Source organism: Trematomus bernacchii, unplaced genomic scaffold, assembly GCF_902827165.1.
Source record: "Trematomus bernacchii unplaced genomic scaffold, fTreBer1.1, whole genome shotgun sequence".
In the NCBI taxonomy this organism is placed as follows: Eukaryota; Metazoa; Chordata; class Actinopteri; order Perciformes; family Nototheniidae; genus Trematomus; species Trematomus bernacchii.
In genome coordinates this window covers 7,735,556-7,762,387 of record NW_022987910.1, presented here as the reverse complement: position 1 = coordinate 7,762,387, position 26,832 = coordinate 7,735,556, and the positions used below count along the sequence as shown (strand labels likewise).

Sequence of the window (26,832 nt, the reverse complement as noted above, 5' to 3'; positions counted from 1 at the left end):
GGGGAGTGCTTAACTGTGGGGGCCCGGGGACTCAGGGTGTGCAAGGTTATGGAGGTCCCAATGTTAGGGGCCCATGCTGGAGGTAATTAGTCCGTCCTTGGGGCTCTGTGAGCGGGCAAAAAGAGGTGATTTCCCCCTGGTCTCTGCTGGAGGTGCAGAGTCCCACTGTTAGGGGCCCATGCTGGAGGTAATTAGTCCGTCCTTCGGGGCTCTGTGAGCGGGCAATGAGAGGTGATTTTCCCGGTCTCCGCCCTGGAGGTGTGAAATAAACAGAGTCCCCCTGTTAGGGACTGGTGCTGGAGGTCTCTAGTCCGTCCTTCGGTGCTCTGTGAGCGGGCAGAGAGAGGTGATTTTCCCCTGGTCTCTGCTGGAGCTGTGAAAGAAACAGAGTCCCACTGTTAGGGGCCCATGCTGGAGGTAATTAGTCCGTCCTTGGGGCTCTGTGAGCGGGCAGAGAGAGGTGATTTTCCCCTGGTCTCTGCTGGAGCTGTGAAAGAAACAGAGTCCCACTGTTATGGGGACATGCTGGAGGTAATTAGTCCGTCCTTGGGGCTCTGTGAGGGGGCAGAGAGAGGTGATTTCCCCCTGGTCTCTGCTGGAGGTGCAGAGTCCCACTGTTAGGGGCCCATGCTGGAGGTAATTAGTCCGTCCTTGGGGCTCTGTGAGCGGGCAGAGAGAGGTGATTTTCCCCTGGTCTCTGCTGGAGCTGTGAAAGAAACAGAGTCCCACTGTTAGGGGCCCATGCTGGAGGTAATTAGTCCGTCCTTGGGGCTCTGTGAGCGGGCAGAGAGAGGTGATTTTCCCCTGGTCTCTGCTGGAGCTGTGAAAGAAACAGAGTCCCACTGTTATGGGGACATGCTGGAGGTAATTAGTCCGTCCTTGGGGCTCTGTGAGGGGGCAGAGAGAGGTGATTTCCCCCTGGTCTCTGCTGGAGGTGCAGAGTCCCACTGTTAGGGGCCCATGCTGGAGGTAATTAGTCCGTCCTTGGGGCTCTGTGAGCGGGCAGAGAGAGGTGATTTTCCCCTGGTCTCTGCTGGAGCTGTGAAAGAAACAGAGTCCCACTGTTATGGGGACATGCTGGAGGTAATTAGTCCGTCCTTGGGGCTCTGTGAGGGGGCAGAGAGAGGTGATTTCCCCCTGGTCTCTGCTGGACGTGCAGAGTCCCACTGTTAGGGGCCCATGCTGGAGGTAATTAGTCCGTCCTTGGGGCTCTGTGAGCGGGCAGAGAGAGGTGATTTCCCCCTGGTCTCTGCTGGAGGTGCAGAGTCCCACTGTTAGGGGCCCATGCTGGAGGTAATTAGTCCGTCCTTCGGGGCTCTGTGAGCGGGCAATGAGAGGTGATTTTCCCGGTCTCCGCCCTGGAGGTGTGAAATAAACAGAGTCCCACTGTTAGGGACTGGTGCTGGAGGTCTCTAGTCCGTCCTTCGGGGCTCTGTGAGCGGGCAGAGAGAGGTGATTTCCCCCTGGTCTCTCCTGGAGGTGTGAAATAAACAGAGTGCTACATTTTGTAAATAGTGCAATATCTCCAGGGCGCATAACTGCACTTTACAAGCCAGAAATAATGTTTAAATGGTCGGGGAAAGTATTTTTAAATGTCTGGAAGAGAGTTTTAGACAGTCATTTTGCACGAAATCATTTAACATAGACGCTCTCCTGAAAATGCACAGAATATGTGCTTTTTCAGGAGACCGTCAATGTTAAATGATTTCGTGCAAAATGACTGGCTAAAACCCCGGAATAAGTGTTTGAAAGGCGGGGAAAAGTTGTTTAAAATAGTCTGATACCTCCAGGGCGCATCACCAAAAATGTACAAGCCAGGGAAGATGCCTGAATCCCGGATACTTTAGGTCTGTCACTTAGGGTGACCGCACCAGTCCGACGCTCCCGAGAGCGGACGTCCATTGTTTGTAAGGCACCTAAGAGGGAGAAGGGGAAATGAATTTTTCAAAACTTCATTTTTGATTATTTTAAGATATAATTATCCTTTTTCTTCACTTTTTTTTGCTTTCCACGGGTGGGGGCGCCTGGCAGGCCGCCTATGAGCACCCAAATTCGGCCTGGATCATCCAGGATATTTGGGCTAAGCTCCATAAACTGACTAAATCACCCAGAGAGGTCACCTTTCTAGCCCAAAAATATATAATACAAATACATTTAAATAGTAAAAGGTGCACTTGTGCTCTGCATTACCCGGAATTTTATTTTCATAGCCCCATGATAGTGATTAAAAATCTTTTCGTGGGAAAAAGTGTTAAAACGCCTGATTAAATTATATGCAGGACCCCAGTGAGCTCCAGACTATGTGCATTGTGTTGGGGAACCATATAAATGATAGAATAAATGCATTTAAATGCAAAAATAATGATTTAAAATCATTTTAGGGGGACAATTGTGGAGAGGAGCCTGAAAATGACTCTGCAGCACCCCGGATAACTACCAGTTCATCTGGTTTAAATGTGGTGGTGATAGTGGCATTAACTAGTACCCAGTACTGGGAGAGAACCAGGCTACAGCACATGTCTTTTCAACCCAGGAAAGAGTGCTCAAAACGTGGGTAAAGGTGTGTTAAACAGTGGGGTAACATGTTTCAAATTACAGCACACTGCTGCTTGTTGGCAGGCTGACTCACTTCACTTGTCTCACACACACCCAGGGGGAAGAAAGAGGACACATTGACCCAGCAGTAAGAGCTCAAAACGTGGGTAAAGGTGTGTTGAAAAGTGGGGGGACATGTTTCAAATGACAGCACACAGCTGCTTGTTGGCAGGCTGACTCAGTTCACTTGTCTCACTCACACCCAGGGGGGGAAAGATAACACTTGTACCCAGGAATAAGTGTTTGAAAGGCGGGGAAAAGTTGTTTGAAATAGTATAATACCTCCAGGGCGCATAACTGCACTTTACAAGCCAGAAATAATGTTTAAATGGTCGGGGAAAGTATTTTTAAATGTCTGGAAGAGAGTTTTAGCCAGTCATTTTGCGGGGAAAAGTTGTTTAAAATAGTCTGATACCTCCAGGGCGCATCACCAAAAATGTACAAGCCAGGGAAGGTGCCTGAATCCCGGATACTTTAGGTCTGTCACTTGGGGTGACCGCACCACTCCGACGCTCCCGAGAGCGGACGTCCATCATTTGTAAGGCACCTAAGAGGGAGGTAGCATAACGTTCTCTAAAAACATTCTTAAAATGTTTGGTGATAACTTTAAGATGTTTTTGATAACATTGTTCGAACATTATGCTCTACTATTATTAAAACGTTTTCAGCTGGACGTTTTATTTTGGTTCCCTGAATGTTCTTCTGAAAGGTAAGATAACGTTCTCTAAAAACATTCTTAAAATATTTTGTGTTGACCTTCTTCAAATGTTTTTGATAAAATTGTTCGAACATTATGCCCTACTATTCTTAAAACGTTTTCAGCTGGACGTTTTCATTTGGTTAAATCGGGGGGGGGGGGGGGGGGGGGGGGGGGGCTCAGGTACTGCAATTATAAAATGCAATAACGTGCTTTAACCAGTAGGTGTCCCTTTCTATCAGCTGTGCACCGTTATGGCGTAAATACTGTTAGGATGGCGTGGAAGGGTAGGACCCAAATGCAGACTATCAAAAAGGTAACAGGTCTCGTAACAAAAAGCGAGCTTTATTTTAAAAGCTGATCAAAACAAGGCATGAAACAAATGGGTTGTACAAAAAACTGACCGTGACCCACATGGAGGGAGACAGGAGAGACAACCGTGACTGACATGGAGGAAGACAGGAAAAACCAACAATGAACCGACAGGGGAACACAGGAAGAGACAAGACTAAATACAGGGAGGGGTAATCACAAGACAAGACACAGCTGGGGTAAGAGAGGCAGAAACACAAGGGCAACAGGTGAACACAATCAGACAATCAGACACACCAGGGGAACTAATGACAGGAAGGCAAACACAGGAAGAAGGAACAGAGAAGACACAAGGAGGAAAACATTTCAAAACAAAAGGTGGAAAATGAAAACATAAATACAAAACCGTAACAGAACCCCCCCCTCAAGGGACGGATTCCAGACGTCCCAAGAAAACCCCCAAAAGTCCAAAAAATTCCAGCAGGGTGGGTGGAGGGGGTCTGGAGGACGGGTTTGGGCTGACAGCCCAGGGGCACAGCGGAGGACCCGGAAGGGGTCTCGGGCGGACGGCCCGGGGGCAAGGCAGAGATCAAGGAGGGGGTCTCGGGCGGACGGCCCGGGAGCAAGGGGTTAAAGGAGGGGGTCTCGGGCGGACGGCCCGGGCGCAAGGCAGAGTTCAAAAAAGGGCGAAGACCACAGCGGGCGAACTCAGGGGGCCGGGCATGAGAGCAAAGGCAGCGGCTGAAAGCGTCAGGAGGCCGGGCTCGAGGGCGAAGGCCACGGCTGGGGAAATCAGGGGGCCGAGCTCGAGGGCGAAGGCCCCGGCACTCAGGGGGCCGGGCTCGAGGGCGAACAAGAAGGCGTCGACGGGACAGCTCCGGAGGCCGGGCAGGAAGGTGCTGACGGGACAACTCCGGAGGACGGGCAGGAAGGCGCTGACGGGACAGCTCCGGAGGCCGGGCAGGACCCGTTGTCGGCCAGACAGGAACCGGAGCCGACGGAACAGGCGTAGACGGGATCCTGGACATGACATGGACTGGTGTCAATGGGACCCCGGATGGAGCAAGGGCTGGTGTCGATTGGACCTCCAACGGAACAGGACACAGAGTTGGCAGGACCCCCGGTGGAACAGGTGTCGGCGGGACCTCCAACAGGACAGGACACAGAGTTGGCAGGACCCCCGGCGGGACAGGTGTCGGCGGGACCCCCAACAGAACAGAACATGGAGCTGGCAGGACCCCCGGCGGGACAGGTGTCGGCGGGACCCCCAACAGGACAGGACATCAGGTTGGCAGGACCCCCGGCAGAAGAGTAGTCGGCGGGACCCCCAACGGGACAGGACATAGGATTGGCAAGACCCCGGCAGAAGAGTAGTCGGCGGGACCTCCAACGGCACAGGACATAGGGTTGGCAGGACCCCCGGCAGAAGAGTAGTCGGCGGGACCCCCAACGGGACAGGACATAGGATTGGCAAGACCCCCGGCAGAAGAGTAGTCGGCGGGACCCCCAATGGGACAGGACATGGAGTTGGCAAGACCCCCGGCAGGAGAGTAGTCGGCGGGACCTCCAACAGCACAGGACATAGGGTTGGCAGGACCCCCGGCAGAAGAGTAGTCGGCGGGACCTCCAACATCACAGGACATGGGGTAGGCGTCGGCCATAGAGCCAACAGGACACGGGGTGCTGGAGTCGGCCGGACCACCGACAGAACACGAGGGGCTGGAGTGGGCCGAACCACTGACAAAACACGGGGGGCCGGAGTCGGCCGGACCACCGACAGGACACGAGGTGCCGGAGTCGGCCGGACCACCGACAGGACACGAGGTGCCGGAGTCGGCCGGACCACCGACAGGACACGAGGTGCTGGAGTCGGCCGGACCACCGACAGGACACGGGGGGCTGGCGTCGGCCGGGGAGCCAGTACTGGAGCCGAAACTGAAGTCGGGACCATGGCTGCTGGGACCGGAACAGGGGCCGGAACCATGGCTGCTGGGGCCGGAACCATGGCCGCTGGGGCCAGAACTGGGGCTGGAACCATGGCTGCTGGGGCCAGAACTGGGGCTGGAACCATGGCTGTATGGGCCGGTTCTGGAGCCGGAACCATGGCTGTGTGGGCCGGTACTAGAGCAGGCACCATGGCTGCTGGGCACGGAACCGGAACACGGAACCATGGCTGTGTGGGATGGTACTGGAGCACGGTACCATGACTGTGTGGACCGGCACTGGAACACGGAAACATGACTGTAAGGTCCGGTTCTGGAGCAGTGACTATGGCTGCTGGGCACGGAACAGAAGCCTGGACCCTGGCTGTGTGAGCCAGGTAATGGAGCACGGAAGCATGGCTGTGTGGGCCGGTACTGGTGCACGGATCCATGGCTGTGTGGGCCGGTACTGGACCACGAGCCGGCCTCCCGACCTTGCGTTTCTCCGAGGCCCCCTGGAGGCTCCGTGGACCTCCAAACGCCAGGCGGGATCCCAAAAAAGGGCCAGAGAATGGAGCTGGAACCACTGGAGCACGGGCTGGAATCTTGGTCTTGCGTCTCCTAGAGATTCTTTGGAGGATCTGTGGGCCTCCCCAGGCCTGGTCATACCCCAGGAAAGGGTTAGAGGCTTCGGACAAGTCCTCAGGACTACTTGTGAAAAGTTGTAGCCACTCAGGCAACATGCTCCTAAGCCAGGGCTGGCGAGCAACCTCCTGACGTGCCTCCTTCAACGCAGCCTCTCTACCACGTCTAGAAGAGGCGCCATTCCAGGTATAAAAAATGTACTCCAGAGAGTACCCAAGACATTCTGCCTGTAGAGCAAAACGATCCGAGTCTGCTGAGTCCAAAGCTGGTCGGTTCATTCTGTTAGGATGGCGTGGAAGGGTAGGACCCAAATGCAGACTATCAAAAAGGTAACAGGTCTCGTAACAAAAAGCGAGCTTTATTTTAAAAGCTGATCAAAACAAGGCATGAAACAAATGGGTTGTACAAAAAACTGACCGTGACCCACATGGAGGGAGACAGGAGAGACAACCGTGACTGACATGGAGGAAGACAGGAAAAACCAACAATGAACCGACAGGGGAACACAGGAAGAGACAAGACTAAATACAGGGAGGGGTAATCACAAGACAAGACACAGCTGGGGTAAGAGAGGCAGAAACACAAGGGCAACAGGTGAACACAATCAGACAATCAGACACACCAGGGGAACTAATGACAGGAAGGCAAACACAGGAAGAAGGAACAGAGAAGACACAAGGAGGAAAACATTTCAAAACAAAAGGTGGAAAATGAAAACATAAATACAAAACCGTAACAAATACAGCCTATCTATCAATTGGATCAAATATAAAAGTCAACCGAATTAGTGTTGATACTGCAAGGAGACGTATTGTGTGAAAAGAAATGTAAGATGTTGTTTAATTGCTTATATATTTAAGATCCACGTCAAGTTTTCAGTTTTGGCGGCAGTTGTTCCTGTTTGTCTAGAAGTCTTCTCATCAGGGCTCAATAAATAGACAACTACGGCAGATATGTAATATTTAATGCAGCCGAAACGTGTATTACAATGCCGTTATGTGATGACTTTCAAAGAGAAAAGCAAGTACACTCGGAATAATGTATTATTATTTTTTTTTAAATGTTTTCGGATTTCACATCGCATAAACACCACATCCAGCAATATACAGTCTATGGTTGATACAGAGGATTGTGGGTAATGGAATGTCTTCGGCCATCCAAAACTCATAGAAAACTACTTGTTTCTCAGAATTGAAGGGGAAAACGTGACAAAAGCATTGTACACTAAAAGCTATCAATGTCGTTTAATTAACAAGGATAATCTGGTGTTTTTGAGTTGATGAGTAGTGGAGATATCACTGTCAAATCAATCGACAGTAAGGGGAATACTTACTTCCGGGTGTACAATTCTCCGTTATCCAATGGGAATGGACGCTCACATTGCCTTTAACAGCCGCCGACACAAACAAATGCCGTGCTTCCATGAGCATCAAATCCCGCCGCAGATGGGAATACATTGCAATCAGTTGAAAGCTATTTGCGTCCCTTTATGAAGCTGAAGGAGCCTAGGAGCGTCCCAACTGCACGCCACGGGACCCTGACCAATCATCGCTCCTGGACGTTTATGGAGTGAGAGTGTTGGTCCCGCAGCTCCTGCCTCTCTGTTGGACTCTGTCGCAGCGGTGCTGTGCTGCGGAGCGCATAAAGCAGACTCTTCACAACGAAGGATCACTTCTTCTTCAAGGCAGGGAAGGTTTCGCAGTACGCAGTCTACTGTCCCGCAGCTGCTGCCTCTCTGTTGGACTCCGGTACTGCACATTACTCACGAGACGTTGTAAACAAAAAAATGAGTGGGGGGCGAACGCACTAACCACTCCACCAACGCCACAGTCACCCCCGTCGTGCGGGCCGGATGAGAATGTCTGGCGGGCCGGATGTGGCGGGCCGCCAGTTGGTGGTCACTGATGTACAGTATAAACAATTTAGGACCCAACACTGACCCCTGGGGGACACCACAAGCAATGTCCAAACATGAAGAACAGTCATTTCCCAACTTCACATACTGCTGTCTGTTGCTTAAATAGCTTTTAATCCAGTCTAAAACTATACCCCTGATACCATAGCTTTCTAATTGATATACTAGGATGTCATGGTTGATTGTGTCAAAAGCTTTTTTAATATCTATAAAAATCCCTACTGCATATTTGTTGTGTTCAAGGGCATCTGTGATATCCTCAATTAATTCCATAATTGCCAGTGATGTTGATCTGTTTGATCTGAATCCGTATTGACTGTCCGTGATTCATTTGTGCTTTTCTATGAATGCGTCCAATCTGCTGTTGAATACTTTTTCTAGTATTTTTGAAAATTGGGGAAGTAAAGAGATAGGTCTGTAGTTTGTGAAGTGGTGCTTCATGGTCATGATCATGACCCGTCACCCAATCAAGTGGTGAATCAAGTGACAGTGTCAAGTAGTTCCTACCTGAAGCATGTTTTAAAAAAATAAAATGTAAACTTGTTACATGTGGCAATTTGTTTTATTTCACTTTCAATTATTCAAACAGTTTTTATTTATTATCACATTTATTTTTATATTTTTCAATTAAAAAGGTTGTGCTTCTGTTTGTTTAAAATGACCAATTACAAAATAACTGTTAAGTTCTTCCAGTCATGCCTTTTTTTGTGTTTCTTTGAGGCTGCAATAAAATTATATAACATTTGGGGAAAAAAATGCAAAGTAACAGTCCAAAACTGGACGCTAATATAGCAAACACTTCCACAGCCACAGTGAGCTTCCCAGGAGAGCTGACATAAGCTGGGATGAAAGAAATCCAAACGGCACAGAAGATCAGCATGCTGAAAGTGATGAGCTTCGCCTCATTGAAGCTATCGGGAAGCTTGCGTGCAAGGAACGCCAGGAGAAGGCAGATGAAGGCCAGAAAACCAATGTAGCCCAGGACCAGATAAAATCCAGGGGGCCATGGCTCCTTACATTCCACAATGATCTAAATATGTTCAACAATACAGGGAGACAATTAAATGACGTGGAATGACACATTTTATGAGGCTATGTTCCTTTCTGTTCTCCATTACAAATATTGAAGAAATTAAGTGTAGGATTTGAACAGTTTTAACCTGTTAAGCCCCGAGCTTGTTTTCCAGGTCTCAGGCTCGAAAATGACATTCCCAGAACAATTGACTATAACTTCTCTTCTAAAAGGGGTAAATTAATAATCTTTTTTCAAAAAGCAATGATAAACCTGTGAGTTGTATGTAGAAAAGTCAGAATCAATATAGATTTTTTTTTATTTTAAAGTAAATTCAGATTGAGCTACGGTGGCTGAGAGGTGCAATCGACAATCACAAAGTGTGAAACACTTTAACAAAGCTTGAGACAAATTTACATTTTATAAAACAAATTTACATTTTATAAAACAAATTTACATTTTATAAAACAAAATTACAAAAGAAAAAAACGATTTAACATTAACAAAAACAAACACTTTTACCAAGCTAGAGACACATTTACAAGTGCCGAAACACTTTAACATTTCCCGAAACACTTTAACATTTGGCGAAACACTTTAACATTTCCCGAAACACTTTAACATTTGCCGAAACACTTTAACATTTCCCGAAACGCTTTAACATTTGCCGAAACACTTTAACATTTGCCGAAACACTTTAACAAACTAGAGAATCGAACCGGAAAGGGAATGCCCATCATACCAGAAGTGACGTGCAAGTGATTGACACAAACTTAAGTTTGTTTTGGCTGATAGACCGCCGGTACCTATGGACCTTTATGGTCGTTAAACATGTTTTGTCCGTTCTGTGGAAACCACCTGGGCCAAGTGACACGGTTTTGCTCATCACGATATACTTTCTCGTGTGCAAGAGATACATTCTCGTGCTCACAAGAAAGTTACAGGTTCGCCAAGTAGGAAGTGGAGCTGTGCCTTTTACACACAGCCTATGCTGTGTTTACCTTCATTAGACAGCTAAAGAGCGACTGCAGGCTGCTTCGTTATAGCCACACACACCTCTACACACACACACACACCTCTACACACACACACACACATCGAACTGCCCGATTATTCCCCCTATTACTCGTTTTATGAAGGAGATGTCCGGTCCACAAGGCGCATGACGTGTGTGTTTGTGCTGTGCTCAGTTCCGCTCTGTGTGTGTGTTCGGTGTGTTTGTGTATGTCTGACACCGGCATTTGTTTTCAAATGACCATGAACAGTAATTTACAAACATCTGGCCAACTCCATATGTGTGTGTTCCCAAATGAAATAAATGTGTTTAATCTTAATTTCGATGTAGTGCTCAGTGCTGTCGGAGTGCAGTGGAACACTGCAGTAAACTCAGCCGTCTCTCGCGTTTGCTTGGTCAAATCAGCAGCTCTTCATTTGTAAGTGCGCAATTAATCGCACCTTTTCATTTAATTTAATTTAATTTAATTTAATTTCAAACTTTTATTTAACCAGATTGGTCCCTTGAGATCATAGATCTCTTTTTCAAGGGAGACCTGTACTTTTTGAGTAATAATTGGTTAAACTCCTGTCCTGAGTACAATAATTCATAGTTCATATACAATACAGGAATTATTGTACTCAGGACGGGAGTTAGACCGAGTATTAATCAAAAAGTACACAGTAAAAGTAGTTGATTGTACTTGAGCTAATAGTCCAAGTAGTACTTAGTACTGACTGAGTCCAACAGTATCAATTTCATGTAGAACTTTTTGCAAAAAATAATTGTTATCCCTCAGCAGAATACATGAATTATTGTACTCAGCACGGGAGTTTGACAGAGTATTACTCAAAAAGTACACAGTAAAAGTACCTCATTGTATTTGTGGTAGTAGTCTAACAAGTACTGAGTCCAACAATACCAATTTTATTAAGAACTTATGGCTAAAAATCATTTTATCTCTCATCAAATATAGCAGAAGTGGCATGATTTTGTTCTCAGGAGGGGACTTTGAGAGAGTATTACCCAAAAAGTACAAGTTAAAAGTACTTCATTTATTGTTGGTAGCAGTCAAACTAGGACTGAGTCAAACAGTGTCAGTTTTATTAAGAACTTATGGTACAAATTATTTGTATCGCAAATAAAGCAGAAAAAACATGCATTATGTTACTCTTGTAGCCTACTACTAGCGTCAGTGCCGCTTCTCTGTGATTACCGCAAAGGCCCGATTAATTCACTCAAAAATGAAGAGCTGCTGATTTGACCAAGTAAACGCGAGAGATGGCTGAGTTGACCGCAGTACCGGAACGGACAACAGTATCTTAATATCTTCTGAAAACAAATGCCAGTGTCACACACGCACACACACACACACGCCCTGGTGACCGGACATCTCCTTCATAAATAGAATAATAAGGCGTAATAATCGGGCAGTTTGATGTGTGTAAAGGTGTGTGTGTAGAGGTGTGTGTGTGTGTAGAGGTGTGTGTGTGTGTAGAGGTGTGTGTGTGTAGAGGTGTGTGTGTGTAGAGGTGTGTGTGTGTAGAGGTGTGTGTGGCTATAACGAAGCAGCCTGCAGTCGCTCTTTAGCTGTCTAATGAAGGTAAACACAGCGTAGGCTGTGTGTAAAAGGCACAGCTCCACTTCCTACTTGACAAACCTGTAACTTTCTTGTGAGCACAAGAACGTATCTCTTGCGCAAGAGCAAGTATATCGTGATGAGCAAAACCATGTCACTTGGCCCAGGTGATTTCCACAGAACGGACAAAACATGTTTAACGACCATAAAGGTCCATAGGTACCGGCGGTCTATCAGCCAAAACAAACTTAAGTTTGTGTCAATCACTTGCACGTCACTTCTGGTATGATGGGCATTCCCTTTCCGGTTTGATTCTCTAGTTTGTTAAAGTGTTTCTGGAAATGTTAAAGTGTTTCGGGAAATGTTAAACTGTTTCGGCAAATGTTAAAGTGTTTCGGGAAATGTTAAAGTGTTTCGACACTTGTAAATTTGTCTCTAGCTTTGTAAAAGTGTTTCGCATCTTGTTAAATTGTTTTTTCTTTGGTAAAAGTGTTTTGCTAATGTAATTTTGTTTTATAAAATGTAAATTTGTCTCAATCTTTGTTAAAGTGTTTCACACTTTGTAATTGTCGATTGCACCTCTCAGCCACCGTATTGAACAGAGTAAAAAAATGTAAATTATAGTGTCCGTCCAAAAAAAAAACATTACTTAATAGGCGCTTTCACACCGCAGTACATTTCCCACTTTAGTTCCGATATAGTTCCGAAATGTTGCGTTCACACCAAAACAATCCGGAACAAAAATGTGTTCATGACAACCTTTTTACCCCCTTTTCCGTCCCTGCTAGAGAGCAGGTAGGTTCCTATTTCTGATTGGCTGGGCGGATTGCAAACCACGCCCCGTAAAAAAAAAAAAAACGTTTTGTGAAGCCGCCATTTTATTATCCTCGCATTGGCATTATTAGCATTAGCATTAGCCCAGCGCACAAACGCAGAGAGACTAACTTATGGCAACACAAAATAAAACATGGGAGCGGTGGAGATGAGGAGGTGTCGGGTTCTGGCGATTTACTCGGAAGGCTTCAGTAGAAGGAGTTCCTAAATCCACCTACACGTTACCAAATAAGGAGTGAGAGTGATGCGCAGCTAGAATACCCAAATCCGGAAGCTGCACTTAGCTACCATAGCAGCTAATATGAAATCTCCGTTTTTGACATAAAAATGGAATGATGGATTATCAGTAATCATTTCTAAGTGACACAGACACATTGGATTAACCTATGGATTAACCTTCAGCTGCGTTTTTATCGTTTTAATGCCATTGAACACAACTTTTGATCAGAAACAGCAAAAGGTAAGACAAATTTCCCGATTTTGCTCCATAAAGATAGGTCGTATGATGTCTGATCGCTCAGTGATGATACATATATTTCTGGAATCTGTGGAATCTCAGTTTGCTAGCTAATATATTGTTTATGCAGATCCGATAAGTAATAAAGTATTTATACCTAGAGTTCTGTGCTAAGTGCGTTAGCATTTTTTCGCTCAGGGCTCATTTAGATGCTTCTTGTGAGACTTGTGTTTTATTTATATATATTTTTTTTTATCGTCAGTTAGCTGAGTTTCTTCCCGTTAGGTGGGTATGACACATTAATAGTTTATTAAATGTTAAGAAGCCCTGAGACACAGTTTTGTGAAAAAAAAGCCGCCGACGGGGGCTATGGGGCTTAACAAGTTTTAAGGGACTACTAATAGTATAGTATCAAATATATCACTTTTGCACACTGTAGTTCTTACTTTTCCAGTTGAGGCTTGGTAGTTTGGGTTCTTGAATGGGAAGGAAGGTGCGCCCAAAAGCCAACCAGCACACAGACAAACCTGAGGGCAAGGTGAAAATATTATAAATTCTGTAAAAACAAACAAAAAACAAGTCACAAATTGAGGTCATACATCGGTTCTAACGCCCTCCTACCTGAGGAGCTACAGTGCAGATGATCAGAGACCTCTGTTGACAGGGACCAAACAGCTTGAGAGCCCTGGAAGCATGTTCATTAGCCTGGAAGGCCAAGAGAACCACAATGGTCTTAACAAGGAGACAAGACAGACAGAGGACAAAACTAATCGCAAATGTTGCCTGGCGGAGTCTACATGTCCAAACAGAAGGCTGTCCAATAAACACCAAGGAACACAAGAAGCAGAGCTTGAGTGACAGAAGAAGCAGGAAACTGATTTCTGAGTTGTTTGCCTTCACAATCGGTGTGGTACGGAAACGGTGAAAGACAACAGTGACAATAGTTGTCAGGACGACACCCAGCAGTGTAAGTGCAACCAGAATGATACCCATGGCGTCGTGGAAAGACAGGAATTCTTCAACCCCGGCCACACATTTCAGCTTTTCTTTGTCTGGCCAATGATATTCGGGGCATTGTGTGCATTCAGTGGATCCTATGGAGATACAGAAGGTGGAAACTGTATAAATGCACAAAAACTTAATTCTACATCTTTGCATCCATCAAACATTTCCTGATAAGTTTTTGGGATACCAGTCTGGTTGCTGAACTCTCCATCTGCACAGGGCAAACAATCAAAACAGCAGTGTGGCTCTCCTAAACGTCTGGCCTGCCTGGTGCCAGGAAGGCATGGAGCACTGCACTGAGATATAGGAACCTAAACAGATAAAGGTCACCAATAATTGCTTTGCTTCAGACTAGATGCTGCAATAGAACCAAGAGTTTTTCACTGAAGAAAAATTACAATCATTTTAATCATCAGGTAATACTTGAAATTGTATATCCGGTAAAGACATTTTAAGTGATGTATGACCCACCTGTGACTGTCCTTCGGTCCAGACAATGGTGCTGTGATCTATCTGCAATTGTTGTCTGAATAGAGCCGAACCGTCATAGCTTCCCACTTTGACAAATCTAAATACAGCATGAAAAATGTTTTAAATGCAACCAGTCCCAACACTGGTACACTTTGTATGATTACCCAGTTACAGGTACATGCTTAGATAGCCATAACAAATATAAATATAGATATAAATATACTCAATCTCGTATTCCACCTTATTTTACCCTTGCTGTCTTTCTGCCAGTTAATGATGTCATAGAGAGGTACCGGCTCTCCATTTGAGTCAAAATATACCTTCTCCTCAAACTGGTTGGTGAAATTCACTTTCTTCAGATGTTGCAGCAACTGTGAGAGAAAGGAGAGAGAAAACAAACAAATAATACATTAGAGAATGACATAATTGAAATAAATGATTGATATAAATATATTCTGTAATGGTTTGACGCACCTGACTAGAAGTAAATGACTTGCTATGTCCTGCAGAATCAGATTTCAGTAAAGTTTGCAGAGCATGGGCGATGGCATATACAGCTTTATATACATTATATGATATTCTGACCTTAGATACATCATTATAACTGCTTTCAGTGAACCTCAGATCCTCTGAACCAGTGCATAGAGGCTTTTCAGCAGCACCTTTGTAATTGTCATAAGTTGACCCCTTAACAGAGGTTGTTTTGCCTATAACAGGCCTGGCCAAGGACAAGGAATTGTTTTGAGAGTCTGATTTGTAACCAAAAGCATCCAATTCCACGTTATTCACAGTGTCTGCTTCCCTTTCTTTGGAGCCTTCCCCTCTAAACTCTAGCCTGCAGCCAAACAGCTCTTCCCAGAACATGTTGACAAATTCATGTCCCGGTTTGGGAGAGGGACGGACATTCAACAGGAACTCTTCCAAGTCAGGTATCATGACTCCAGGGAAGGAGAATCCCAGTGTGCCTTCTAGGAGAGGGTGGAAGTGGGGAGAGGTCAACAGGCTAGCTGTGACCCAGGCTTCACTAGCTACCCACTGAATCCCTGTCACATTTCTCTCAGCCAGCTGGAAAATAAAACCCATTTACAAATGTGATAAGAAAGCAAATATGAGCATGATCACACACATTATTTTAATATTCCTAATACTCTTATTATTTTAAATCTGCAAAATACATCATATAAATATTGGCCTATGCAGATATAATAATTGGAGTTTAGAGGACTAACCTCTAAGAACAGATCCAGCAGCTGTCCCTCTGTTGCAAAGACCACCACTACCTGTGCAGTTGAACTCTGCAGCTTGTTGACAATGTCTTGTAACTCAGTCACAGAGGGTGATTTTGGGATAATCAGATGAAATGCCACACACCCACCCTGTTTTTTAAACTGACTAGAAAATGCTTGGATGCCATATTGACTGTAGTCATCCTGAAATATATAGAGAAACGTTTTGTTAATAATTGTAGTGTTTTTGATTGACTGAAATGGGAGAAAAAAAGGTTTTATCTCACCGTGGTGCCAATAGTGCCTACCCAGAGCCAGTTGAGGAAGGTGACCAGCTGAACAAGACCTCTAACTTGAAAGAGATCACTAGGTACAGTCCGCAAGAATGACGGGTATGAGTTCTTGTTAGTAAGACAAGTACAAGTGGCAAAAAAGCTCACCTATTGAGATACAATGTATTAAGATAAGAGAAAAGCGAAACAAAAAACAGTATTAACTTGAGTACAGCTCGTGCAAAAACAAAGTACTATGAATGTTTCTTTCCTTTCTTACCAGTGGGATATTGAAAGGACCGAGTGTATGAGCTACAGCTCTTGCTGGGGTAGAAGATGCAAGGCCAATCACAGCAGGTACGGGATAATCCACCAGACACGAAGCCAAAGTTTCCTTTGGCATATCTAATCTTTTTTCAGTTTTTACCATTTGTTTCAACTCTCCCATCCCAGCTTTAGAGTGACTGACTAAAGACATAAGAGCTCGCAGGCTGGTGTGTACATGGTCACAGCTGTCCATTATCCGGTAGCCTAGTTTAACACCTGGTAACAGGCTGGTATTACGGTTAATTTCCTCCACTGCAAAGACCATGGTCATCATCCAGCGGAAAGCTCTATGATCAAAGCTGCAACAATTTGAAAAGTGCAATCCATGTAATTCATCATGACATAGGAAAAGACAGTATAACAGTGTCAGAGCAATATAGAGATGCTACCACAGTTAGAAGAAAATATTTAAAAAAAAATGTATAACATCTATGGGGCTGTATAAGATATCATCAGTATCCTCACACTTACCCCTTGCAAGGTGTGAGCTGGGGTTTGCTGTGGTAGCTGTTCTGCGGCTTAGGAGCCACAAAATGCAGAGGGAACAGCCCTCCAATCACAACATCCCCTCCTGACCACAGGGCCAAAGGCTCACTGTCCACCAGTTTCACACACTGAGGTAAGATAGAAGCAACACCCCTCATTTGATCTATTCCCAAACTCCTTTGTTTCTCCGCTACAGTCTCTTCTTCTTTCAACACACCTCTCTCTAAACATAGCTCTTTACTTCCCATCACACTTTTGGGAACATTACAAATAACTGGAAAAACCAGGCTAAATAAGGAGCAAACAAGCAGCCAGGCAGGAACTCCGGCAAGGCCAAATTGTAGTGTACATACTGACCCCATAAAGGCTGCATATGCGTGCAGGAGACAATGGTCGAAACAAATTATCTGAAAGGCGAATTAAGCATATAAAAACTGTTATGCTAATATGCTTTCATAGATCATGAGTCATCTTCAGTCTAACCAATCACAATGAAACACAATGGCACAGGTGAGGACTATGTACGGCTCATGTGAAATGTGTTTGAGGATTGACTATTATTGATGTGATGAATTAAAAACTTTAATTTCAAACAATTGTATTAAAAGGTTACCTTGATAATATATACATATTATGTATAATAATACATTAAAGGATGATACAAAAGGTTCATAATGAAATTCCATTTGAACAATTGCATTTTATTTTAATTGTTGCCAGAAATTGTTGATTCAGAAATTACAGAATTGTTTAGATTAAACAAACCCAAACCTAACACTTACGGGTGGCTACATCATATTGTAAAGCTAATGTGCATGTTATAATGGTGCGTATGCTTATGGCTAATTCACAGCTGAGCATTGTTGGTGTTTCAGTTGGTGTGTGGTGTGCTGTGTCCCTAAAGTTGCCCTCTATGAAAATGGTTATTTAAATTTAATTTTAATTACATTATTCAATCAGCTAACTGTGTATGTTTTTATTTTTCAAACTAAACGACCCTTTAGATTTTTGGGAATTCAAAACACATTTTAACAACTTGCTGAAGGATTTGTGAACTAAGGGATGTTTCATTTTCTGCTATGGCAATAAACGTTATAGCATTTCAACCATGCTGTATTTATGTTTTTGAAATGTCCATTAAGTACCACATGGTCTGAATGTTGACTTTATTTATTCACTTTATTTTATATTTCATGCAACGGATAGAAATGTATTTAGGGTAATAGGCTATTAGTAAATTCACAAAATAACATTAAAATGTGTACAATATTGAGCATAAAAGAAACTCCAATATGAATATTTGAACCAACAAGGAAAGAATATGTTGAATGTCTAAAGTATAAGCTTTTAAAAGCCATCTACATTTTTTCCCTGCTCATTACATTTTTCTTGGTGTTTTTCTCTGGCTTAAATAAAATAATGAAACATTTTGGAGCGAATATACACGTAATTAGTCCAAAACTGGAGGCCAGAATGGCAAATATCTCCACAGCCACAGTAAATTTCCCAGGAGAGCTGACATATGCTGGGATAAATGTGATCCAGACTGCACAGAATATCAACATGCTGAATGTGATAAGCTTGGCTTCATTAAAGTTATTAGGTAGTTTCCGAGCTAGGACAGCTAACACAAAGCAAAAGACAGCCAGTAAGCCTATATACCCAAGTACAGCCCAGAACCCCAAAGCTGATCCTAATGCGCACTCCAGGATGATTCTCTCTTTGTATGTCGTGAGGTTTTTCATTGGAAAGGGGGGACTAAGAACTAACCAAATAGTACATATCAAAACTTGAATAAACGTGAAAGACACTACAGTCAATCTTTGCTGTGAAGGCCCAAACCATTTCATCAAATTACTACCTGGTAGTGTAGCTCTGAAGGCCGTCAGAACTACTATAGTTTTTCCAAGAACACAAGACATGCAGAGGACGAATGTGATCCCAAATGCTGTGTGGCGCAGCATGCAGGACCATTCCGAGGGTGCTCCAATGAACGTTAATGAACATAAGAAACATAGAGTCAGGGAGAAGAGCAGCAAGAAGCTCAGCTCAGAGTTGTTGGCCCTGACAATTGGTGAGCTCCTGTGACGATAGAACACAGCCGCTGTTATAATGGCGAGACAGGCACCACCGATTGAAAAAGCAGACAAGACGATTCCAAGGGCCTCGTTGAAGGAAAGAAACTCTACAGGTTTGGGAAGACATGTATCTCTCTCTGCATTAGGCCAGAATTCCTTGGGGCAAGGGAAACAATCAAAGGAATCTGAAAAAAAAAAGGAAAAGAGCTTTAAGCAGTTGGAATTTATATTTAAGTTGTAGATATGCATTAGAAACACAAATACCTGTAGCATTGCTAATCTCTCCCTCGGGACACGGTGTACAGTCATAACAGCAGATGGGTTTTCCTTTCTGAAGCACTTTACGAGTTCCTGAAGGACAGCTGTCAGTGCACACTGACACAGGCACCTGTCACATATATACAAATTAACACACATGTAGACAGATGTGCTCCTTTATTGTAAAACATGTAATAGAAAGTAAGTAAACGTGTATTTTAAACAATAAAACTTAACATTTCATGTTAAAAATACTCTCTCATTATTCGTAACATTGGAATTCTAATGAGGTACCGAGGTATGAGACATCATATAGGTTAAACTATTGCTTTGGGGCTCCTCACCTGTGTGCCACCCTCCACCCAGGTGAGGTTCCTGTTGATAAGGAACTCCTGGCCCACCGGCAGTGATGAATCGTATCGCCCCACAGTCACCAACTCAATGCTGCCACTCTCATTTCTTTGCCAGTTTACCAGCTCATATGTGGCCACAGGATCCCCGTTGGCATCAAATGACACATCATAACCATTTTGGGAAAAATTAACTTTTTTCAACTGATTAAGAACCTAGGGATGAAGTAAAGGAAGATAGTGAAGGGGATAAAATAAATAATTTTAAAGTAAAATGAGCATTCATTTGATAACATAGACGTGCAGCTTAAAAGAACATCATTATTTTTACTGACCTCTTTGGCCTCTAGCTTAGTGAACTTATCACACTGTGTAGTAGAATCTGTTTTCTGACACACTGCGTTATGAATGGCATGTGCTATTGCATAGACAGCCTTGTACACCATGTTAGTGATTCGAAGTTGAGATGTGTCAGTGTATGAGCTCTGGAGCATCTTTATATCTTCAGTTCCATCACACACACTCCTGTCCGTGGCTTCACCTAAAAACACAGAGACAGAGGGAGGTGTTTTTAGCCATGACAATTACATTCATTCATTCTTGTGTGTATTGTGTTATTTAACCTGACAAACCAGCATTGCAGGATTTACATCACATTTCAAATCACTGTTTTGTGGACATGTCTATCTGTTTTTTACGTTATTAGTTTATTTTAGCAGCTCATATTTACACAAATCAGTCAAGACAAATACTTACAATTATATAAGGCAAAACATGTATTCCTTTTATTTAATACTGACTTGCCCTGTTATAATGATGCATGATGGACACTAGAACCAGCAGTACAGGATCATCAGAGACCCTTATCACACTAGAAATACACTTTCTGCCCTCTGATGTCTGGTAGACGGTAATACACTAACAGGCCTACACAGCTTGATTCAACACGCAATAAGACGGCTGAACTCTTGAAGTCAGGACTTTGATACTGTCCCTCTACATTTAAATACTTGTACTTACTCTTCAACTCACCTACATTATGTATGTACATATACCATATATATATTACTTCTCATAAAGCATACATTTACTACATTCCTTTTTAAAGTTCGTCTTCTTTATTTTATAATGACTGTAACGCCGGGTTACGTATTGTAACCCTTGTTATATTAACACAGGCGGAGCCCTCTACTGGACTCTATGGGTACTACCTTATCATGCAAGCATTCACCTACTGAGATTTCTATAGACGTAGCCGGCCCCGGGGCGGGCCTACCTGAATGCGTGCGCATCTCACTTCCGTATAAAAGGAGGCCTCGCCTCCTGACCACCATCCTACACCACTCTTCAGCGAGCGGTATAGGACAGACAGTGCCCCCAAGGTAGAGGGCTCCGCCTGTGTTAATATAACCAGGGTTACAATAAGTAACCCGGCGTTATATCTCTCACAGGCTCGGTCCCTCGGAAGGACGAATTCGAACGGCATGTCCTCCAGGTCGTCCATGTCCACCACCTCGAGGTCCACATCCTCTTCCTCTCCGCGCACCTGCGGGCCGAACTTCCTTAAGAAGTGCTCCGCACGATGCCGGCGGTTCAGCATCGGGATCGAACAGCAGGAAACGCAAGCCGGTGTCTGGCCCGCTCCCTGCTCGGCATGACCCTGCCCCAGGCACTGGAAGCATTGACGATGCGGGTCTGCTCCCGCAATCAGTCCAGGGCACGATGGGCAATTACGGTGCTTCAGGAGTGGCTACATTTTCAACAAAATATTCTCTTTCTACTTCCTTTCTCCCAATAGTACGTCTCGGACTCAGTGCTAGGCTATCACCTCCGCTCGCTGAAGAGTAAAGGATGGTGGTCAGGAGGCGAGGCCTCCTTTTATACGGAAGTGAGATGCGCACGCATTCAGGTAGGCCCGCCCCGGGGCCGGCTACGTCTATAGAAATCTCAGTAGGTGAATGCTTGCATGATAAGGTAGTACCCATAGAGTCCAGTAGAGGGCGGAGCCTGTGAGAGATATAACCTGTCAACAAATATATTCCACAATTTATATATTTTTTACATATATTTTAACCCTGCACTATATGTTTTGGATAAGCATATTCTGGAGCTTGATTTTTTTTTTTCAGCATTTATTTTATGACCATTTTTTAAGGGAGACTTTCCCTAAATTGTTGTGCATTGAGGAATAAATAGCTTTCATCTAAACAAATAAACAGTCTGGAATCACTGCCTAATAGCCTAAGTAGAATAATGTACATGTATGTTATTTACAATATATTAGACAGCATTGTTAATAAACATGACCTGAACATCACATTGTAAGATCATTCACCGAGATGCACCTTATGTCCGCCTCATGTATTTCATTAAAAATATTAGATTTCCCTTTCAGTCAAAATCTGGGGTTTGGTCTTTAACAGGCTGATCAATTCAGGGAGCTTCACTTCGACAGAACATTTAAAAAACTAACACAATCAAGACACTACCGTGAGTGTCATGTATGTTTAAAATTGGCACAACTTTCTCACTTTTTACCAGCCTGCAGTTGAATGCTTCCTCCCAGAACATGGTAAGCAATGAGGAGTCAGCCACTTTAGAGGGAGAGAGATCCAGCAAGAAGTCCCTCAGACCTGGGATGACAGATTTTTCAATGCCAAATCCGATAGCTCCAGCACAGAAGCTGAACCTCAGCATGTCTCGATCGGTTACCCAGGACTCAGTACCTATCCACTGGCGAGGTGGGGAAGGCTTGCTTGACAGTTCCTCCAGCAGAATTCTCATATCTCCAGGGGAAATAAATGCCACAACAACCTTAGCCGTTGACCTGGAGGGACGTTCAATTACATATACAAATAATAGTTATAATATAAGACTAATATTGTCTTTTATAACAATATAAGTCATATGTATGAAGAAAAACAAAACATGAGAGATGATAAACAGATATATTGGCACATTTCCTGTTGTAATAAAAACATGTTCCATCACTTAACCCTTGTGTTGTGTTCGAAAGCTGTTACCGTTCATGGTGTTCGCGGGTCAAATTTGACCCATGATTTATCTCAGTCCAAAGCACTCAAAAAATGACTATCATCCAATATTGTTTTAACTACATCATAACTAACTTATTATGCATTAATAACTGTACAATCCTGTTGTAATTTTATTTTATGGCCCCAAAACACATTACAGTTGTGAGTTCAGGTTCAAGTGTTAGTGTACATATTCTTTGAGAATGGTGGAGTTCCCGTGGGGGGAGGGGGGCCAGAGGGATGGGAGACCAGGTGCATGTTTCAAAAAAGTATTGTTACAGTGGATGAAGGGGGTGGGGGAGGGGTGTCTAAAGTCAAAGATGAATCTTGATTGGGCCAAATTTGACCCAGAGTCACCGAAAACTATTCAGCTGGGTCTTCCCAGACCCGAATACCAAATTATACACTTTATTTTTCAAAGACCTTCAGACTTGGCTAAAATTGTCAAAATCAGGTTTGTAGTGTATATATAGCTGTTGTGGAGGATATCATGAAGCCTTGTTCCGATACAAAAAACTAGAGGGTAGTTATTATATAATTTTAACTTGAAACGGGACACGGGAGACCCGAACACAACATAAGGGTTAAAGAACTTGTTTTGGTTTTCTGTGCAGAAGGTCAGTTTCAGCACAGTGAACCAAATCAGTGTTATAGAAACCTGCGGATAACGTCAGCTACTCTCTGGATCCGGCTACGTGGGTGGGTCCGAAAGAAAGACTCAGAGTATTCCACACAGATCCCCTCTTTACGTGCTGCATGCAGGAAAGACGCCATGCCATTGTTGCCATAGTCAGAATCCGACCGGACAGCACCTATCCAAGTCCAGCCAAAGTGTTTTACCAGCTTGGCCAGCGCGTCAGCCTGGAATTGATCACTCGGGATTGTTCTGAAGAAACTCGGGTACTGCTGCTTATCAGACAGGCATGCACACGTGGCAAAGTGGCTCACCTAAAGAAAACAACAGTTATTTAACGGGACAGAGGCAAAACAAGTAATGGACTTAAACACAGTTTGCAATAAATTCTTAATATTTACTTGGGGTATGTTGAAGGGCCCAATGATACGTGACACACTGATGGAAGGCGTGGACCCAGACTCACCAACGACAGCCATCACCATACCAGACTGCGAACATTTGTCGCCGGTGTTAAACACCGGGTCCAGACCCCCTGAAAGCTGAAATGCAACATGCACCGCCACGGACACCGAGGCACATGAGTCGTAGATCTCATAACCAAGCTTGATCCCCGGAAGCAGCTCCGTGTTGTTGTTAATCTGCTCGATGGCGAAGACCATTGCATGTGAGAAGCGCAGTTCACGGGGGTTGATGCTGCACCAAGACATCTGTGTTAATGTTCAAACTTAAAGATTTGAAAATACGTGACAGACTACAAGATGACTGCAATTATATGGCCTGGATAATAACGAATAGCATCTCTGTAGGCTTTATGGGAATTGCATCTGTCAAAAACCCAAACACTTGATTATATATCCAATATTCACAATAACTTTGATTAATTGATTCAATGGTCCAATAAATCACAAGTTTCACATTTCTCCATTCAAAAAATTGTTAAGTATGTATACATCAGTTCAACTATTGCCTTTTATGAAATAGAAAAAATAAATCCACATTATGTAAAAAACTAAAAGATTTATAAATGATTATTATTTTTGAAGTTTTTACATACAACACAGTACATTGCAACACAAATTCACAATATACACATCAATATACTGTATATGCCCACATTCTAGCCAAAATCTCCCTGTACTAACCTCCCTGCGCAGCTTAGTGGCTCGGGCATGGTGGTGTAGTTATGCTTCACAGTGTGCATGTTGGAGTGTACGGAGAAAACACCCCCAATAACATAGTCACCGTCCATAGAGATTGCAGGTTGACGAGTGGTACCTTGTAGCTTACATGTCACAGATGAAGCATTAGTGCTAAGCACAGCAGCAGTCCTATCCCCTGTAAGCCCAGCCGCTTGTTTCACACCATCCCCAAAAATATTCAAAACAAGAACTGACTTCAGCTCACACAAAGCTATAGACAGTATCAGACCAATAAGAGACATCTCCATCATCAACTGTCGTCAAGTGGGCAAACTGTACTGTGTGTTCTCACTGGTTTATAACGTTTTTCAGGCGCTTCCCTCCTTCTACCATACGTCACTTTGCTATTAGAGAGAGAGCATGCCCAGCGCTGACAAGACTTATTTATTTTATTCTATATTTTACATGAAACTTTTCTTCAAATAATCATCATTGACAAAGTCATGCTGTTTGGATGGATGCCCAAATACTCTAATCTAAAGCCATCACAGCAGAACTTCAGCTGAAAAGGCAGACATGTCCTTCAATGGCCAATATACTGTACATGTTTTATGTTTTTCTAGAATCAGTAGCCTATATGATTTTCAGAAAAGGAGGTGGGTGGATGATTAGAAATAATCTTGTTTTGGTGGTTATTTGCTCATTGTTCCCCATCTTTTTAAGCTTTATGGTTTTGTTTTTTTTAAAGCAAAAATCTTGGCTGAGATTCTTGTGACTATTGCTTAGTGGTTTCAGAACAATGCTGTTTGTTGTGCTGTGCAGATCCTCTGAATCAGTGAAGGCTTTTCCGCAGCAACTTTATAGTTTGCATAAATTGCCCCTTTAACCTGTTAAGCCCGAGAGACCCCGGTACCGGGGTACTGCCGCAACATCTTGCAGGAAACAGTGTCTGAGGGCATGTTCATTTAATAAAACTATGAATGTTTTATATCCATGTAACGGGAAGAAACTCATCTAACTGATCATTCTTCTTTTTTTTTTCAAAAGAAAACCCGCAATGCTAATACTGAGCCTCTGAATTAGCAATGAGCGAAAAATGCTAACACCTTACTGCACCGAAAATCACTCACAAAACCTTATTATTTATCTTTTCACCACATCCAACACATTGTTTCACATCGTGAGGTGACACAGAATCTAACGACACCGACATTACCACTGAATTATACGTATTTGCGACGTTATAAGCAAAAACGGACATCAAAACATGTGACGCTAGGTAGCTAAAAATGCTAACATTTTTACCTTGGCTCTGTAGTCTCTCCAAAGTGGTCTTCAATGGCATTAAAACGATGTCAAAGCTAGAGATTACATGCGCGAAGCCCCCACCTCTTCTCTTCACAACGTGTGTGTGGGGGACTCCCCCTTCGATTCTATTGGCTCTAACGGTCAGAAAGAGGTGTCAACCATCAAAATCGAGCAAGGGGGGCCAGAGATATGGAAAATCCACCCCAGAAGTGGATTCTTTTTGCTAAATCTCTCTAAAAAGGTCAAATGTCACTTGTTTTGCATCAATCTTGATACAGGGTACTTATTATATGTTGTACTTTGGATTCCTAAAGCTTTTAGTCTACTAACCCATCATCCAAGGGTAGTTTTCACTATAAGTAAAAAAGAATGTTTGGACGGACACTATAATTTACAGTTTTTTACTATGTAAAATCTGAATTTTCTTTAAAATAAAAAACATCTATATTGATTCTGACTTTTCTACATCCAACTCACAGGTTTATCATTACTTTGAGAAAAAAGATTATTAATTTAACCCTTTTAGAAGGGAAGACATGGTCATTTGTTCTGGGAATGTCATTTTCGAGCCTGAGACCTGAAAAACAGGCTCAGGGCTTAACAGGTTAACAGAGGTTGTTTTACCTAAAACAGACCTGAACAAGGAAAAATGATTGTTTTTAGAGTCTGATTTGTAACCAAAAGCATCAACATGGGGCTGTATAAGATATCATCAGTATCCTCACACTTACCCACTAGGTGTGAGCTGGGGTTTGCTGTGGTAGCTGTTCTGCGGCTTAGGAGCCACAAAATGCAGAGGGAACAGCCCTCCAATCACAACGAAAAACAATTGCATAGGTGAAGACCAGTGGCATAACAAGGTTGTGATTGGCCCCGCTGCAAATATTGTTTTGTTTTGACCACCGCCGGGCACAGCCAAATCCAGCCTCTCCTCCTGGCTGGCTGGAGAAGAAGGTTGCACAGCCACGGCCACGGATACAGCTTCACTTGTGGAGCTAGATGGCAATGATGGTGGTGAGCTATCGTTAGCCTCCGGCTCCGGCTGCCGCTGCACGTCAACATTGCTAACGTTAGCGCTCGATTTCGAGGACGATGTATGACAAAAAAAACGGTCTAATTTTGTCAGTTTAGCTGTTACATCTCCTTGTTCTCTCTTGTCCTTTCTCTTTTGAGCGCTGATCTTGTGCTTTGGTTTGCTGTACATTATAGATGCAAGCTATTACATTTTTTATAATGCTACAGTACAGGTTGATTAAACGGTTCGCTCATCACGTAAGG

At 43.8% G+C, this 26,832-nt stretch overlaps 2 protein-coding genes across 2 annotated transcripts; both read right to left on the bottom strand.

Annotated features, from left to right (window-relative positions):
• Positions 1–8,765: 8,765 nt before the first annotated feature.
• LOC117470594 (extracellular calcium-sensing receptor) lies at positions 8,766–16,907 on the bottom strand. Its single transcript, XM_034115411.1, has 13 exons — positions 16,735–16,907; positions 16,377–16,562; positions 16,217–16,346; positions 15,952–16,104; positions 15,668–15,868; positions 15,254–15,503; positions 14,913–15,100; positions 14,679–14,809; positions 14,439–14,535; positions 14,155–14,278; positions 13,584–14,056; positions 13,409–13,489; positions 8,766–9,116 (listed from the first exon to the last, which is right to left on the bottom strand). The coding sequence occupies exons 1-13, from the start codon at positions 16,905–16,907 to the stop codon at positions 8,766–8,768; spliced, it is 2,538 nt and encodes an 845-aa protein (XP_033971302.1).
• Positions 16,908–18,107: 1,200 nt separating this feature from the next.
• Positions 18,108–24,371, bottom strand: LOC117470429 (extracellular calcium-sensing receptor-like). The gene is made up of 8 exons (XM_034115208.1): positions 24,250–24,371; positions 23,506–23,800; positions 23,129–23,418; positions 21,967–22,262; positions 19,771–19,976; positions 19,430–19,651; positions 19,092–19,215; positions 18,108–19,012 (listed from the first exon to the last, which is right to left on the bottom strand). Exons 1-8 carry the CDS (start codon positions 24,354–24,356, stop codon positions 18,108–18,110), a joined length of 2,445 nt encoding a protein of 814 aa, XP_033971099.1. The 5' UTR covers positions 24,357–24,371.
• Between the last annotated feature and the right edge of the window lie 2,461 nt (positions 24,372–26,832).